The following is a 15,646-nucleotide window of genomic DNA, read 5'->3' on the forward strand; positions in this document are numbered from 1 at the left end:
CCCCCATTTGCTGCTAGCGTATCACTCTGAGGAAGGAACGTGCCGGTACGTTGTTCCGTAAACTTTTGTCCAGCACTGTACAAGGTGTTCTAGTGCATAGGGTTGGTGGTCAGGAGAGATTGAGACGGGTCCCAATTTGTTGCGCCCGACCCGCGCCCGACCCGCACCCTTAAAAACTACGCAAGCCTGGCCGCCACAGAAAGACCAGGTCTGGCCGTTACCCAGGTCGGCCGTTACCGTTGCACAGCTTAACCTGCGAACAGCAAAAAAAGAAAAAACGAAAGAAAGGAAAGAAAACCGTCGCTCACAGATATCACGTTCCTCCTGCGAGTTCCATTCTATTCCATTACACATTTCTTGCACAAACATTTCCACACACTGACGCTCTTTATTCGCTGCTGAAGATCACTGTGGAGGAAAAGGGACGCCGTCACCGGACAATGGGTAGATCGTTGTTCTTGACTCTCGATGCACATACCCAGCTGGCAGGGAAGCTCCTTTCGCTATTTTTGCCCTTCGCAAGGCCTTCTGTGAACACTCTGCGGGCCAGCTTTTCTCCGCCTTTCGGAGTATCGTCGTCATCAACTATGCTGGTTCATGAGAGCTCCGTTCTTTCAGAAAGCAGTATATCTTAAACGGCGAGGTGTTGAGTCCGTCTCTCTTCTTCATTGAGCATTCGGAGTTTGCGGACGTGACGAAGCGAAGTGCGGAGGATATTTTTCCTTAGGCATAATTCATTTTCTGCATTAGGGGGCTCGCGATGTAGACCCCAGGTCCGGCCGGTCCCGCAGCCCGAGGTCAAAAGCTGTCAGAGGCCCAAGCATGGCAGGAGGGCTATACGGACCAGCCGGGCCCACGCCACTCTAGTGGACAGTTAGCTGAGGAAACTTTCATGCGCAGCTCTGTAAAATGAAGTACAGCACTGATAATAAGACATCTGCAGGTCACCCCCATGTATTCCGGAACCTTCCAGAACACTGCACGTGCTGCTCGTGGAATTATTGGTCCCCTATATGACGCTGCCAAAAACGCACGACAAGCTCGACGAAATGATAAACAATCGCTTTTAATGCAACGCGTGATCTTTGCCTCCTAATGTGCCCTATTTACCCGTAGATGGAAAGGGTTCCTACTGAATATGTTGCAAACGTATTCCAACGTAAAAAAACAGCAGCCACTTTATTGGACCTTCTGAAAGTGAATCACGTCAGAACTATTGTTGATCGGAGATATATGTCCTGGTACACTGCAGGTGCAGTCGTGTACTGCAGATGCAGCGTGTTTTCACTAAGGTGTCTGAAACATTCACATGGTGTCCTCCCCTTGATCGGTACATTCGTGGCCAACAAATAATGTCAGAGAGAGAAAAATTTCACGAGGGCCTCGTAAACGACTTTAGGATGAACACCAGGCTCAGCAGCGTACCTGACACCCCTGATGACACCGTTCTTGTGGTACCCAAACTCGCCAACAATGGCGCCTTCCGGTGTTCTCTCTTCGTACCTAAACCTTTTCAACTTTCCATCGTCCACGCTGTACCCTAGTTTGTAGCCACTTTCATCTGTTGAGCTGGTAGCGTTATAGTCCATGAACTGGTGCAGGAGGTGATATGTACTGGTACTGTTATCATCCTCTTGGCTGGATTTACCACCGTTCGACGGTGTGGTAGCCTGGGCGTCGTGCGGAACATCATCGGTGACCGATGAAGTTGCATTGCCCGGCGCCGCACTCTGACTCGCATCCTTGGCAGCTTCTGGGCTTTCGGAAGCGCTCTGCAGATCTTCGTCCTTGTGTGCCTGTAAACTTTCGGCGAGCAGCAATTCGTCTTTGGCTTCTGCGAGGACTTTGTTCGTTGGAGCTGCTCCCACGAAGAGAAAGAAAAGAGTTGACAACAGCACCTGCAAAGAATGCAATAATCCTGACTGTACTTTTGTCACGTTTTAGAGAAAGGAATGAGCTCGCATTTCAATCAATCAAAATTACTCGCGTACAGCCTATGCTGGAACCAGTTTCGTGTATCAAACGTCGAAGTTCTCAATGGCCCGTTGACAAACATTCGCCATTGGTCCGCATACCGCAGCGAAACAAAGCGAAGTTTCGTCCTTGAGATGTCCGCTGGCGATGTAAGGGTTGCACGCTTAGGACGTCCGTCTGCTAACGAGAGGTCAATTTCCAGTTCAAAGATAAGGTGCCCACGACCCTCGTTGAACGAGCACGTCTCCGAGACACAAGGGACCGAGAGGTATAGACCGAAAAAGAAAATGGTTCAATTCACCTTGGACGTTGAGAGGACGGGGTGTCCGCTTTAAAATTCAAGGCACAGCCGAGCCGAGAATGCACAACTTTGTTACGCGCAAGCAACCTTCACAACGTCGCTAGGTAGATGTCTATCGGTGACTGATGGTACTTTTGGCGACTCCCTGTGAACGGACGTAGGCTATACAAAGCTGCTGGAAAAATTGGTTCAATGCATGCGCCGCGCCCGATTGCAACTAAAGGGGTGAACGCCAAGACGCATTTGAAAGCCTGACATGAATCAGGATCACGGCAATAGGAAAACACTAAGAGGGAATGTGTAGCATAATGGACAGGGCCCTATTTCTACGTGGCTGAAGCAGACGCAAATGTTGCCCATGTCGTCTTGCCACATCGTGCGATTCCGGGTGTTTCTCCATGCTGGAGAGCGTGCGTGTGCGTTGGTTTATCTAGTCCTGTACAACAAAGCTGCTATAAAGTATGTTTATAGAAGTAATTTTACGGTTGAAGACAATAATAGAGGGAGCAAAAGCAATTCAGGTAACGAATACAAAATCTTCCTACGAGGAAATACGAAGCGTCCAAGTGGAAATATAACTGAACTGACACATTATTCTTATTCTTATTATTTTTTTTCCAGATGATTAAAGTTTGCCTCTGTTACAGAACAGATACATCGAATTTTGATGAGTGGAACGACTTCGCCGTATGTAGAGGATAAAACAATAACTTTATTTTGGTGAAGACAAACTGATTCCTGAAATCACTCCATATTTCACGACAAATGTTAAAAGCTAAGAATGCTAATTGGTGACATTACGTTAATGACTCATTAGCCATTTGAGCTTACGAAAATTTACTTAAATACTCGATCGTACCGCAAGACAGAGTATAACTGCTAAGGAAGCTTCCTGTCCTAAACACCTGGAGTCTCTTATACTACTTAAATATACCCTTCCACGATGCCATGCCACTTTTTAAACGAACGTGCACTAAGTCAAAAGAGGTCTATTACGAGAGTAATCTCTGCAGCAAGAGCACAAGGACAGTGATCCTCATGAGTTGTGCAGCCATTTGCTCTGTTGACACCGTACTGTACCCTGTTACGGATTACCAATCCGTGTTGCAGCACCCAACTACCGAAGTTCACCTTACAGATAACAGACTTATTCACGGGGGGGATGACTTAAAAAAGAAAAAAGAAAAAGAACTGAACGACGTATCAGACGATCGCAAATTGCCTTTCGATTCAACCGTCCAAGAAAGAATCCGCGAGATGATTGCCATCTTCGCTACCGCCAGGTTCCCGCGCACGCCCTCGATAAGGCATAAACCGGAGCAGTAAATTTCAAAAGCGCCGAGGAAAAGTAATGCGAAGACAAGCATCGAATTTGTCGTTTAGCGCTGGTTACTCTCGAATTCAGCTGGCGTGAATCTAAACTCTCCAAGTCAGTAATCGTGCCTAAGAATCTCAGGACTTCCATCGGCTTCGACACAATGTGTATCAGGAATGAAGGCTATTTCCTGACGGGGTCGGAGAGGAAACAATATGCGCTGTCCATATTTGTTGCCTGATACCTCAAAAATTTGTCACAGGAAGACAGACATGTAGAAGATACTACAAAAAAGTATTGAAAATACGTTACTAAAACCGCAAAATGTATTTAAAATACAGTAAAGATAGTTCGAAATGAAAGTATTTAGAGCAGTAAATAGTATTTAGAGTAGAGTAGTAAATACTATGAAAAGTATGTAAGATACTTATAAGACACTCAAAAAACAAACAGCCACAGAAGTGTCAAAATATGCCTGCAAATTAGACATATGCTTCATCTGCAAGCAGTAGTAGCTGCATTTCAAAGTGCTCATCCGACAACCGTCCTCTCTTGAGAATGATAACAGTGTGGACTTCATTTGAAACGGCCTGGAAAGGTAAACCGTGTCAGGTGCGGCAAAAAAAAAAAAAAGGAAAGAATGCCCATCCGAATATTCGACAAAAATGAAAGAGTAATTAGAGTACTGAGTACTAAATACTGAAAAAGTATTTTAATTACAGTATAAATACTTTTCACGAAGCGTACTCAGTAAGATACTAAGATACCAACAAAAGTATTTAAGATACAGTATTTAGGGTACGGTACTGAAGAGACCTCCAAGTCTGCACGAAGATCATATCGCATCCAAAGATTTGATGAGGCAAACAGGCATTCTTGCAATACAGTTGACACGCATATCCGTGAAGAAGACCGTCGTCTTCTGTGCCCGTGTCTCTCAGTCTCCTTCATGGATCTACACCAGCTAGCGTACACCCTTTCCCTTGTGACACGCATATATAGTTCAGATCAAAAGATCAAGGAATATGCTTATTTGGAGACTTTCTTTAGCTCTAAGTCGCGTTTCGTACAGACTCTTCGCTCTCCAATCCTTCGTAATCCCTCCAGATAAAAGCATTTATAGGTACAGTCCCTCGTGAAGGTTTGCACTTGTAGGTTTCCTCCTTGCACAAATGGGGATACATTATACATCGTGAAGCGCAAACAATGCTGCCATCAGGTACGCTCTATACTGCACCACACTACAGCATTGGACGCACGCGATGCATCTTCCGTGCCCGGCAGCCTGACATAGTGTCTTCATAGCTGACTAACCCCAATATCAGCGTGACGGGCGGATGAGCGTGTTTTGGAGCGCGATGTCCCGTGTTCCCCTGTAGGAGTCATCAGGAGAGTTCGGTCCACGCTACCTTGCATGACAACATGCCATCCTGCATTTCTCCGTGCGCGTTGTCACGCCGTCTTTCCCACGCAAGTTTGACTTGCTCGTCGCATGGAGAACCCGATTTCGCCCGTAGAAATGCAGTGCCAAGAATTTACGCCGATAAAACTCGATCTGCACGCGCGTGTAGTTGATGAATGGTTGCTGGTGTACATATGGTTCAAGAATGAAGATGGTTGGTGTATGACATTCATGATGATATTGGATGTATGTAATTCATGACATATTTGGTGCGCGAGATACTTTATATGATGTCATTCATGCCATAAATCTGCTGCATGAGATAATTTATGCATGTCGTACGATATATTGATGATGATATTTGAAATATGGCACGGTCGTCGAAAAAGCCAGACAGTGGCGTTCTTGGGTGATGTTCTTAAGCACCTTGAGGCTTGTGTGTGTTCGTATGTCGTGTATTTCAGCCACAGATCCGTTACTTTTCATCACTGATGATATATTTGGTGTATGCCATTCATGAGATTTTTTTACGTATGTCTTCCATGAGATATTTGATGCACGCATATCATTCAGAACGTATTTGATGCATGTTATTAATTACACTTGTTTTTGCCTGATGTATGTTCTTCGTGAGGTGTTTGAGGTACTGTCGCTACGTATTCAGAGGAGTGATGCTACCGATGAGGGAAGCCACGTAACGCTTCCAACAACAAGGTAGGTAACTATCAGCGGCGACGTGACAGCCTTCTTGTTTTTACTTCTACGGGCCTACTTGGCCTACTGCAGTGTGGCCGTAAAATTAGCTCCGGATCTTTCTTTCTACGCACATTCTACGCCCGATTCCTCTTTCACCCTCCCGTTTGTGACCGAGAACTTAATCGAGTTTTCAGCGACAATGTGCGATTCATGATTGCACGGAGCAGGAGCATTCAATGCAATAGACTGCACGCGAATATCGAATGACCTTGTAAGGTCGCCATCTGGCCGCTTAAGTATTTGGCGCGCTTCGTTTGTACAATCGTATACACCTGTCGTTGTTACATAACTCGGCGGAGCCGTTTAAAAATATTTGAGGTTTGAAAGAAAGCGTTTTGAGGGGTATTCATCATACTCCCGTGTGATAACGACCACGGCTATAAAATCGAATCAAATATTTATTGATTAATGTTGCTTGTAGGGAAAGGGAAGAGGAAGACGATGGAAAAACAATGTGCAGCTTGACAAGCTCGCAGCCACCTCATGAAGGATATGGGACGTGCATGTAGGATGTTCCATGTGCAGTCTGCCCTGGACGCAAGACCCCCCCGAGCCACATGCCGCGACGCCGGCAGGCCGTAGTTACACATTTCTCAATATTTAAGGCTTGTTCTGTATGGCGGTGTAAAACGTTTTGCGGTAGTGTAGAAGAAGACTCTGGGATTATACGCTTTTCCACTGCCTTCGCCATGCAGCAGTGCCCGCTTTTCTATTCAGATTGAGAAATGTGCAGTCATTGGTAGCAGCTGTTTCTTCCACTTATCAATCAATAATTCGAAAGCCAGTGTAGAGTTCAAGTTTGGATCTATCTTCGTACAATCGCACTTGTGGTAGGTATTCCTGACGGCGAGGAAAGTACCTTCCCCCGTCATTTAAGTCAGTTGTTAATGTTTTTGAGGAGGTTCTGTTTTTCCTCCCGTTTTGTCACGGTTATGTCCGTCGCCTTTGTAACGACTAATTATGATTTAACGTGACGTGCGAGTTTAAGAGGACTTTGCGACCCTGAAGTCTGTAGTGGAACTTTCAAGTAGTTAACGCTCCTCAAAACTTTCTTTAGAACGCATCTATTGTGCTTCGGACAATGAAAGCTGTCGCAAGGTCGTTAAATATCCATCCCAACAGGCGGGAAGACGTAGACGCCACTTCTCCTCTTGTTACCGTTGCACACGCGCATACTTGGCACGTGTTCTCCACTGCTCATTATCACACCTTGGACTCTTCACACTCGTACCACTTGCATGTGGGGTTCTTCTTTTTTACGTACTGCGGAATAGGTGCATCGCGGTGGCCATCTCGGACCCTGACTTGACTTGTCAAGACCTGAACAAGGTCTTGACTTAACTATCCCCTATTATCCTCGTCCTTATAATCATCGTTATCTTGTTATCGTCCTTGTAGTCTTCAGGCAACTTTCCTGGCGTAGAATAGGTACTGGAACTTCTTTCATCGAATGCGTTTCAGTTCAGTTTGTAACATTTTATTTTTTTTAAGTTCCGTGTTAGCGCCGCGAAGCAACTGTGGCTATGAAGGGCGTTCAGCGGAGAGGGGGACACGGGGGTTAGTATGCGTCCTGGGCCGACTTCAGGAGGCACTGTGCCGACATTGGTCTGGAAAGTCTTCGGAAAACCCAGGAAAAGCCTCAGACAGCACAGCCGGCGACAGGATTCGAACCTGTGTCACATCCCAGCCTCGGCGTGGAAAGCGGTCATCCTAACCACTATGCCACGGGAGCTGGTCTCTATTTTATTGCAGCAGCTGTGTGAGGAAATTTGATTGACCAACGTTTTGACCGCATCCATCAGACGCGCGATTTTTCCAGCACAGCGTTCATTTGCCATTCCCACTCTTATCATTCAACAGTATAGAGAAAGGTTGTTTGTGTATAGGACTAAACGCCTAGATTGGAATGTTTACGAAATTACCCACACTTATAACACCACTATAGTCTTAGAGGAATTACTTCGTATTTACTGAAAAAAGAAAAGTACACTCAGACTTATAATTTGCCTTTTGGAAAACATTGATCTGCACGAAGGCGCTCATCACGGATTACAGAATGTACTACCACCCCAATAAGACATCATAACGCAGTATTCGTTGCACAATCCGAGTTCCTGCAAGCATTAAAGTTTCGTGGGTTACGTAACACCTTGGCTTGGCCAATAGAAGTATACCTTCTATCAAAGTCCATAGCTGCTGCTATAAAACGTGTGAAAGATATCTGCGGTTGACCTGTCCTTCTTGTTCGACCTTGCTCACGCTGTGCACCGTAATAGCGATTAACAAGTTTATTTATGGCAGCGCTAACGTTTAACATGAGAGACACGCAGGACATCAGGCCGAGTCCTGTTGCGATTCGTGTGTGTGTGTGCCAAATATGATGCTGATACACGGGGCAGTGGAGACCAGAATCAGATCAGCAAGTTTCGAAAATCTGCGCATCGTTTTCTGCATACATAGATGTCTTTTTTATATGTCGTCGCTTCATTTCTTTACATTACTTTGAAGTGCAGGTTGACCTTGCATATCTAAGCGAGTCGAGAGTAAGTCTTTTTTTTTTGCTCCATGCGTCGCGCATCCAATGTAAGTCATATGAATGCGAGACAGAGGGAAAAAGAAAACTTGCATGATTTGTCATCTGTCACAAAGTCAGTAGTCGCTGCAAGATATGCGTAGTACGCGAGGGTTCACACGCGCGCAAAGACTCTTCGGTAAGTGGTTTCGAATGGGTTCACGCATTAAAATGATTTGGTTGTACAGTCGCTCTGCCACTGGCATCAAGGCACGGATGAGTTCTTTCACGCGGATTAATGCATTGCAGCACTCAGTAAGATTTTGGTGAGTGGAATACTAAGGTACCTCAGGTGGAATCCTGACTGTAACGGTCGCCGCTTAACCACGGTTATTTTATGAATGCCACGCTAGCGCTATGTTTACCTTACTTATTGAATTATTACGAAATTACAGATAGATTAGCGCGCTTCAGGGTAGTGCCAGCATGACTCGATTGGAACATAACATAGATAGAAACATAACTTGGGAGCACCCGTCCCTATAGGTTATGAGATCGTCTCCGATATATGTATTATGTAACTGCAATCAATAAGCTTCACACGCAGCAGGAAGCACCAGGATCCAAAAAACTTTCACGTGATGTTGTCTTGCAGTAGCGAGTCTCGAATCCGTTATCCCTGACGGTACATACCATACCAGCGCTCCGTTACGGGGTATCACAACGCAAAACCGGCCACTAAAGTTATCATCATCAGCGCTATGCAACATGTTAAAAAAACACGAGACTTACCCAGCGTAAAAACATCCTGGCAGACAGCAACACCCCGGGATCCCAGCTATACGCACTGCCTTCTACGGTGCCAGGACCACGGCGAGGTCTGTCGTCCCGTGGGGGCGACGACAATGTAGCTGGGGCATTGAAGGGCTCAAACAGCTGGGGCCACGGGACTGAAAGCGAAGACAACGTCGGAGCAGCTCGGGCTGTGATCGCATCGGAGTAAAGGTTCCCACCACCGTCTATACGTCCCCGACGTGCTGCCTGCCACCCCGGCTGGAGGCTGCTGGCGGGGTCGCGTCGCCGTTGCGGAGATCGAGTGGAAAGCCGAGATGCTTTTGGTTTCGGTGCGTGAGAAAGTGCGGCGTCCCCCACCGCTTTCTCCCATTCCGGTTTCCGGAATCACGTGACCATGCACAACAGCTGATGCGAATGACGTCGAAAAAAAAAGGGTATGCGGCGGCAAGGTCGTCTCTTGACTTTCCGAAACTGCATTCTTACATGAACTTCTCGTTGGCGGTACAAAGGAGCAGCCCCTCCCGCGGGCACCGGAAGTTATTTTATTTATTTAAAAGCGTAATCCCCATGCGCGACAAAAGAGAGGAGAGATCGCTGACTCTGACTTATTGCATTCTCATCCCTTCCGTAATTAGAAGTTTCGATCACGGGGAGATTTACGGGGGACATGCATACACAGAGAGATAATTTATTTTCATTTCCTTTATTTGAACAGTAAGGCCCCTCGCAAAGAGACTGGGAGGTGACACGGGTTCGAATCTTGTCACCGGCTGTGCTGTCTGTGGTTTTCCCTGGGTTTTCCGAAGACTTTCCAGACGAATGTCGGCACAATTCCCCATGAAGTCGGCCCAGGACGCATACTAACCCCCCGTCCCCCAATCCTTCCTGCTGTCCTCTCTCCATCTGTCCACGTCTGTACGCCGCTCATAGCCACAGTTGCTTCGCGGGGCTAACACGTAATTAAAAAAAAAAGAGTAACGTCTCTTTGTAGGGGCGACAATGAATACGTTTTGCCAAATTTGATGTCCAAACCAACCTAGAAAAGCATCTTACGTGTAATGAAGTGAAAGGTGAAGCCCGCTCCTCCACCATCTCCTCAGCTCAGGCTTCTTTTTGTCCTTCCTTACTCCAACCAACTATAACTCCACTCTCAACATGAAGTTCTTTTTGTCGTTGTTCTTACGCCATCTATCTATGCTACTAGCTCGATTGCTTTTTGTCGATTCTTCCAGTATAGTTGTATCGTGTCAAATAATATCGTGTCATTTCAAAGTTGTCGTCCACTAAACGCCCTCCTTTTCTCTCCACTTCACCTTTTTGCATCGAATAAGATTCTGGGCATCCTATAGTTCTTTTTGTTTCTTTCCATATGCGTTCGTGATCCTACCCCGGAATACAGTACGCACAGTAGTTAACTAAGGTGTCCAATTGGGAAAGCCAGGTTTGGCCTTTGACTTCTCGAAGGAGTCTCGATCATGTCGTTTTTACACTCTAAAACGAGCACAAAGTGTTTTAAAGCTAACCCTACAGCAAACTGATTGATTGATCGGTAAAAGAAAATAGGACACACTAACTAACAAACAAACTACTTAAAACAAACTTAACTCGTGTATTCTGCTTGTTCGCATTACTCGTACATGTTTCACGCTGTGTATCAAGTACTTCCATTCCGAACTGTCGCTATCCCCGGATCGACAAGTCAATGTAAGACCACCCTGATCGAGCAAGAAGAATTGGCTAGCGGAATAGGTGCTGGAATGTATTCTACTCATTACACTTCCATTGGACTGCTCTGTTGCCAAGTTTTTCAGCACGGTTCCCTATAAATGAAGTTGTCCCATGACGTTCAGTCCGCCATATCGCCAGTCAAACGGCTCGGTAAATAACGACATTACCACCGCCAAGACGTTTTTATGGTATACATTGACCGTCACGCAGAGACACGTTGCTTGTCAGTGCATAGAAAATCCCCTCATATAATGGAAAAACCGCTGTATTTGAAGGCCGTGGAAGGGCCACGTTGCTCACAACTTGAATTGAAAATTCAGAGGAAAGGGCTGACACAGGTCCTCGCCTTGCAGGTGAATGTTTTAACGTCTTCCAAGTCTCCCTGACATGCATATGATGTACGAATATTGTGTTCCGATTGGACGGTTTAATGCAGTACTTTTTTGTAATCTTGCGTCGTATTTTCAAGCCAATACTCTAATTACTTTTGTCTTCATATGATAAGTAAAGTCTCACAAAAAGGTACTATAGCTGACCATATAGGTAACCCTTGCATCAATGGTCTTTTGTCAGATCATGGAGCATTGACCACGTAGATCATTTTTCGAAGTGTGGAATGCAACTCCTATACAACGAGTCAATAACGCCTATACTTAAAAAAAAAAGGATAGAAGACTACTCTGCTCTATATCGTTACTATAATTACTTTATTTGCCAAATATCTGCCCTGGATCTCAAGTACACTCTCTCTTCGGTATTTGGTATCGTATTTTAGACAGTTTGATAGTACACGTCCGGTTAAAACGGTATTTCAGTCTTGTTGGTACACTGTACAAACACACAAAAAGATGAGCGAAACTTAGCGAAGCGTATGCGTAAAGGCAACTTCGTGTGTCTTGTCACTGTTCCGCTCATCTCCGCTGTGTTCCGGTCACCATCTTTGTGTTTGTGGCATGACGGGAATATACTAGGTTTCACAACACAGTGCGACTACGTTTTATATTCATTGTTGTCTACTAGTAACAACAACAAATGAATCGTGACTGATGGATATCATGACAAGGGATTGTTTACTGATAACGTACACACATACGCTTATGCGCAAGCTATGCCCGTAATGTAATAATTTAGTTCGGCAGTCCGCCGTGAGTGATATATTTTTTCTCGTTTTATTTCGCACGTGGTTATCTCACACGCAAGATCAGCGCACGGTCGACGTAAATACCGTTCGCGTAAAGTATAGGCGCACTATGTTTTTCGCAAAGCAACGGAGAGGAAGATAAATAAAAAAATGAATAAAAGAAAACAGCGCAAGCGGTAAAACATGAGGTGCAGACACCTCATGTTTCTAATTTCTTATCACCTTATTCAGGACATGCAAACAGAAATTTCCAGCGCGTTTCCAGCGCATTCGCACTGCGCCCTTTTTCTTAAGTTCTGTGTTAGCGCCGCGAAGCAACTGTGGCAATGAGCGGCGTACAGACGTGGACAGGTGGAGAGAGGACAGCAGGAAGGAGTGGGGGACAGGGGGGTTAGGATGCGTCCTGGGCCGACTTCAGGGGGAACTGTGCCGATATTTGTCAGGAAAGTCTTCGGAAAACCCAGGGAAAACCTTAGACAGCACAGCCGGTGACAGGATTCGAACCCGTGTAACCTCCCAGACTCGGCGTGGAAAGCGATGTTCGAAATCATCAGCATCATGAACATTACACCAACAAGTGCATGGCGTCGAGTTCATTGATTCTTTGTAGTCTGTGGCACGGTAGGTGCTGGGGGTACGGCAAGGGACAAAAAGTCATAAGCAATTTCTTGCACTTGATGGGGACCCAACAGTGTGTCATTTAAAGGCTTCATGAAAAGTAGTTATACGCATTAAACTACACGTCTTCTCCTGTAGCGATGCACGCGCAAAATTATCCAACAGAGTGGCGGGAACCCCGACGATGCCACTGTAAAACAGTTTAACCTCGCGACCTGAATGTTTCGCGAATTGCGCAGAGGACACATTCGCGGCCACTAAATTTCGCGAATTCTGGATGTTACAATTTGTAGCTTGATTGATGTGATTCGCGATAAGACCGAGATTACCCGTAGCGCACTTGATAAAAGCGGCATTGCACGCGCTTCAGCTGCAAAGCAGTTCAAATGGGGGAATATGTTTACTATAAAAAAAGGAGTTAAAGGTTAGCCTGCGCTACGGCGGCTTGCTGTTCCCAGCAAAGAAAGAAAAAAGAAAGATAAGAAAAAGAAAAACGAACAAACAAAAAGAAAAAAATCCAGTTCAAATTCTTACCAGCATAACCTATGCAAAGAAAGCTGCGAAAACAAAGTTTGCGATTATAGCATACCTTTCGAAGCTTTATTCGAAATTTCCGAAAATTACAGGCCTCACGAACATATGCCTTCACAGTGCTCGTATTTCCGCATTACGAAACACCCATAACGCCACCCGAACACACACGCATATATGGGACGAACAGGATGCTTCGCTTCCCCTTGTTTGCCGCCGAACACCAAATGGTCAGTGGCCGCGGTCATGCATGCATTCGCCTCTCATATGAGACGACGCCGAACAACCCACGTCATCGTTTCGGCGCCGTCCAGCACCAAGACAAACGACGTGGCTGTCACGGCCGCACATTTGTAATAGCTGCGCACCGAAGGGGTTAATCGCGATGTCAAAACCCCCTGCTGGCGTTGCCGGGAGCTCAAACCCGGCCGACGCGTGTCCATGCGGGACGTGCCACCTGCGGCGATTTCTGCTCTTGAGACCTTACGGGCGAGATACAATCAGTCACGGGCGGTGGTTGACCCTTGGCCGAAGCGCCGTGGGCGCCGGTACCTGGGCTCCTACGTCGAAGTCGTCCAGCCGCTATTAATTGTTCATGGTGGGCACATAAAGGATATCTATAGGCCTTCATAAGGAGGTATAGAGATACCTGTCCGGTTTCCACTTTTTAATACGTGTATTCTAAGAGGCGATAATAACCGATACTTGTTTAAACAAACACTGATGAGAATCCTTGTCCCGAATGCTGTTGTTGTTACTGCTGAGAATCCCACCAGCTTTTATAAAGAGTTCGTCGTACATGCATGTCGCAAGAATACGGGTAATAGCCAACTTATATTCATAAGTGCGCCGTTTTGTGGGCAGAGATAAAGGTGGCCTCTGTTGAAAATATCGGGTTATCCAAGTATCTTCGAATCGAATCGCAGGTATAGGTGTACGCAAGGCGGTGGGTATCTATATCCAAAATCCCAGTGGGTATCCGTATGGCTGTTACGTAGGACTTGGCTAGAACCACGCAGACTCAATTTCAAAAGTTTTGAACGCTTTTGACTGAGCTGGGACACAAAAGGGCATGTGATCTGGGCAATGGTCCAGACTGCCTTCCCTTGGATACAGAAGGGCATGTCAAGCTAAGTCAAGGTCACGGTCGGGGTAATGTTTCTTGGGGCCTTCCCCATCTAGGCAACACCCTTTCTTTACATACGTGTCCCCCCAAGGTGAACTCATTTTTGTTTTTTAATCAACGTCTATATCGCCAGGGCACTTACCACGCGCTAAGGCGGTGGCAAAATAAATCGGTCATGCGAACACGTTTTCTTGATTCGAGCCTGGCTCAATAGTGCTGGATTAACAGGGGGACGAACAAACACAAAAATATATTACTGTGACGGGTTCGGCGTAGAAGAGGATGACATACAGGGGAACTGTGAATAGGAAGAACAACATGCCCTGAGGATCTCGTTGATCAGCAGCAGTTCTGCCTTTCATTACAAGCTGTTCTGTACACACAGTTGACATACACACAGCCGAGGGAATGCAGGCTTTATCCTCCACCTCAAAGTATGAACGTCGTCGTCTTCAAGTAGGACCTGATAAATCCAACAACCTCTGCCACTTTATAGGGTAAATGCGTCCAGTGTAACCCACGGGCCTTTGCCTCGAAGCGACGAGTGTTAAGTCTACGTTCCTCGAACCTTTGCCACGTGTATCACGGACTCCACTGACGACGACCATCAGGCCAGGCGCATGCAGCTGACGGCAATCGGAGAACCGAGTGAGTGAAGGCAACAATGCTGATAACGGCAACGAAAGAGATACATAGTACTTGTCTTGACTATCCGGTTCTCCCCTTTCCCCCTCTTGAGTCCTTTACTTCCCAACCGAACTTCACGTTAATGCCGAGAACAGCATAAATCAAACTGTACTTAATCTACAAATTATACGCAGTTACCAATGAGGACCCAGGTCTACAGTTTGTCGTCCTCCTTTTCTTTTCAGGTGTTCCATTGTGTCCCACAATGGCTCCACAGAGTCCTTCAGGCGAAAAATGCAACGGCCAATGGGGTACCTGAAACCTGAACATCAGCGCGTTTCCTCGATGTCCCTACCACTCTCTGCCAGTCGAAGCACGCCGAAGAACTCCCAAGCACACACAAAAAAATGTCACGCCAGAAGACGACGGAGCTTGGGATCTGATGAAGCCAGAATTCGATGCAGCACTCCAGCAGTTCTCTGTGAATGGGCATCCATGATCTCGTGGCGCTGCCGCCATCGGGGGCCTGTAGTCTATAAATAGAATTACTGCAATCCCACCGAGGTACCTTCGCCTACAGTCCCGTAATGTGATCAGCCGCGAAAGTCGTGTAACCAGAGCGACGGCCAGGAAATTGGAATCATATGTAACGCAGCTGTTCTCCAGGGAAACATAGAGAATGAGGGGCCGTATATTCCACTGCTTCCACAGTCTTCACGTGACATTTGAAACTGCAGGAGTATGATGGAAGATGGAAGTCACTGAAATGTTAGTCAGCTGTAGGACTCGAACACACGTCTTCTGGATTACCGTTCCAGGG

The 15,646-nt window shown here is 46.3% G+C and overlaps 1 protein-coding gene and 1 long non-coding RNA gene across 2 annotated transcripts; one reads left to right on the plus strand and one right to left on the minus strand.

Moving 5' to 3' along the window:
• Positions 1 to 1,160: 1,160 nt before the first annotated feature.
• Positions 1,161 to 9,388, minus strand: LOC135401172 (uncharacterized). The gene is made up of 3 exons (XM_064633418.1): positions 9,274 to 9,388; positions 9,053 to 9,210; positions 1,161 to 1,898 (listed from the first exon to the last, which is right to left on the minus strand). The coding sequence occupies exons 2-3, from the start codon at positions 9,065 to 9,067 to the stop codon at positions 1,356 to 1,358; spliced, it is 558 nt and encodes a 185-aa protein (XP_064489488.1). The 5' UTR covers positions 9,068 to 9,210; positions 9,274 to 9,388; the 3' UTR covers positions 1,161 to 1,355.
• Positions 9,389 to 14,701: 5,313 nt separating this feature from the next.
• Positions 14,702 to 15,385, plus strand: LOC135399910 (uncharacterized). Its single transcript, XR_010424449.1, has 2 exons — positions 14,702 to 14,847; positions 15,072 to 15,385. It is a non-coding gene; the product is annotated as an uncharacterized LOC135399910 (long non-coding RNA).
• The last annotated feature ends 261 nt before the right edge of the window (positions 15,386 to 15,646 follow it).

This window comes from Ornithodoros turicata, chromosome 7 (assembly GCF_037126465.1).
Source record: "Ornithodoros turicata isolate Travis chromosome 7, ASM3712646v1, whole genome shotgun sequence".
Taxonomy (NCBI): Eukaryota; Metazoa; Arthropoda; class Arachnida; order Ixodida; family Argasidae; genus Ornithodoros; species Ornithodoros turicata.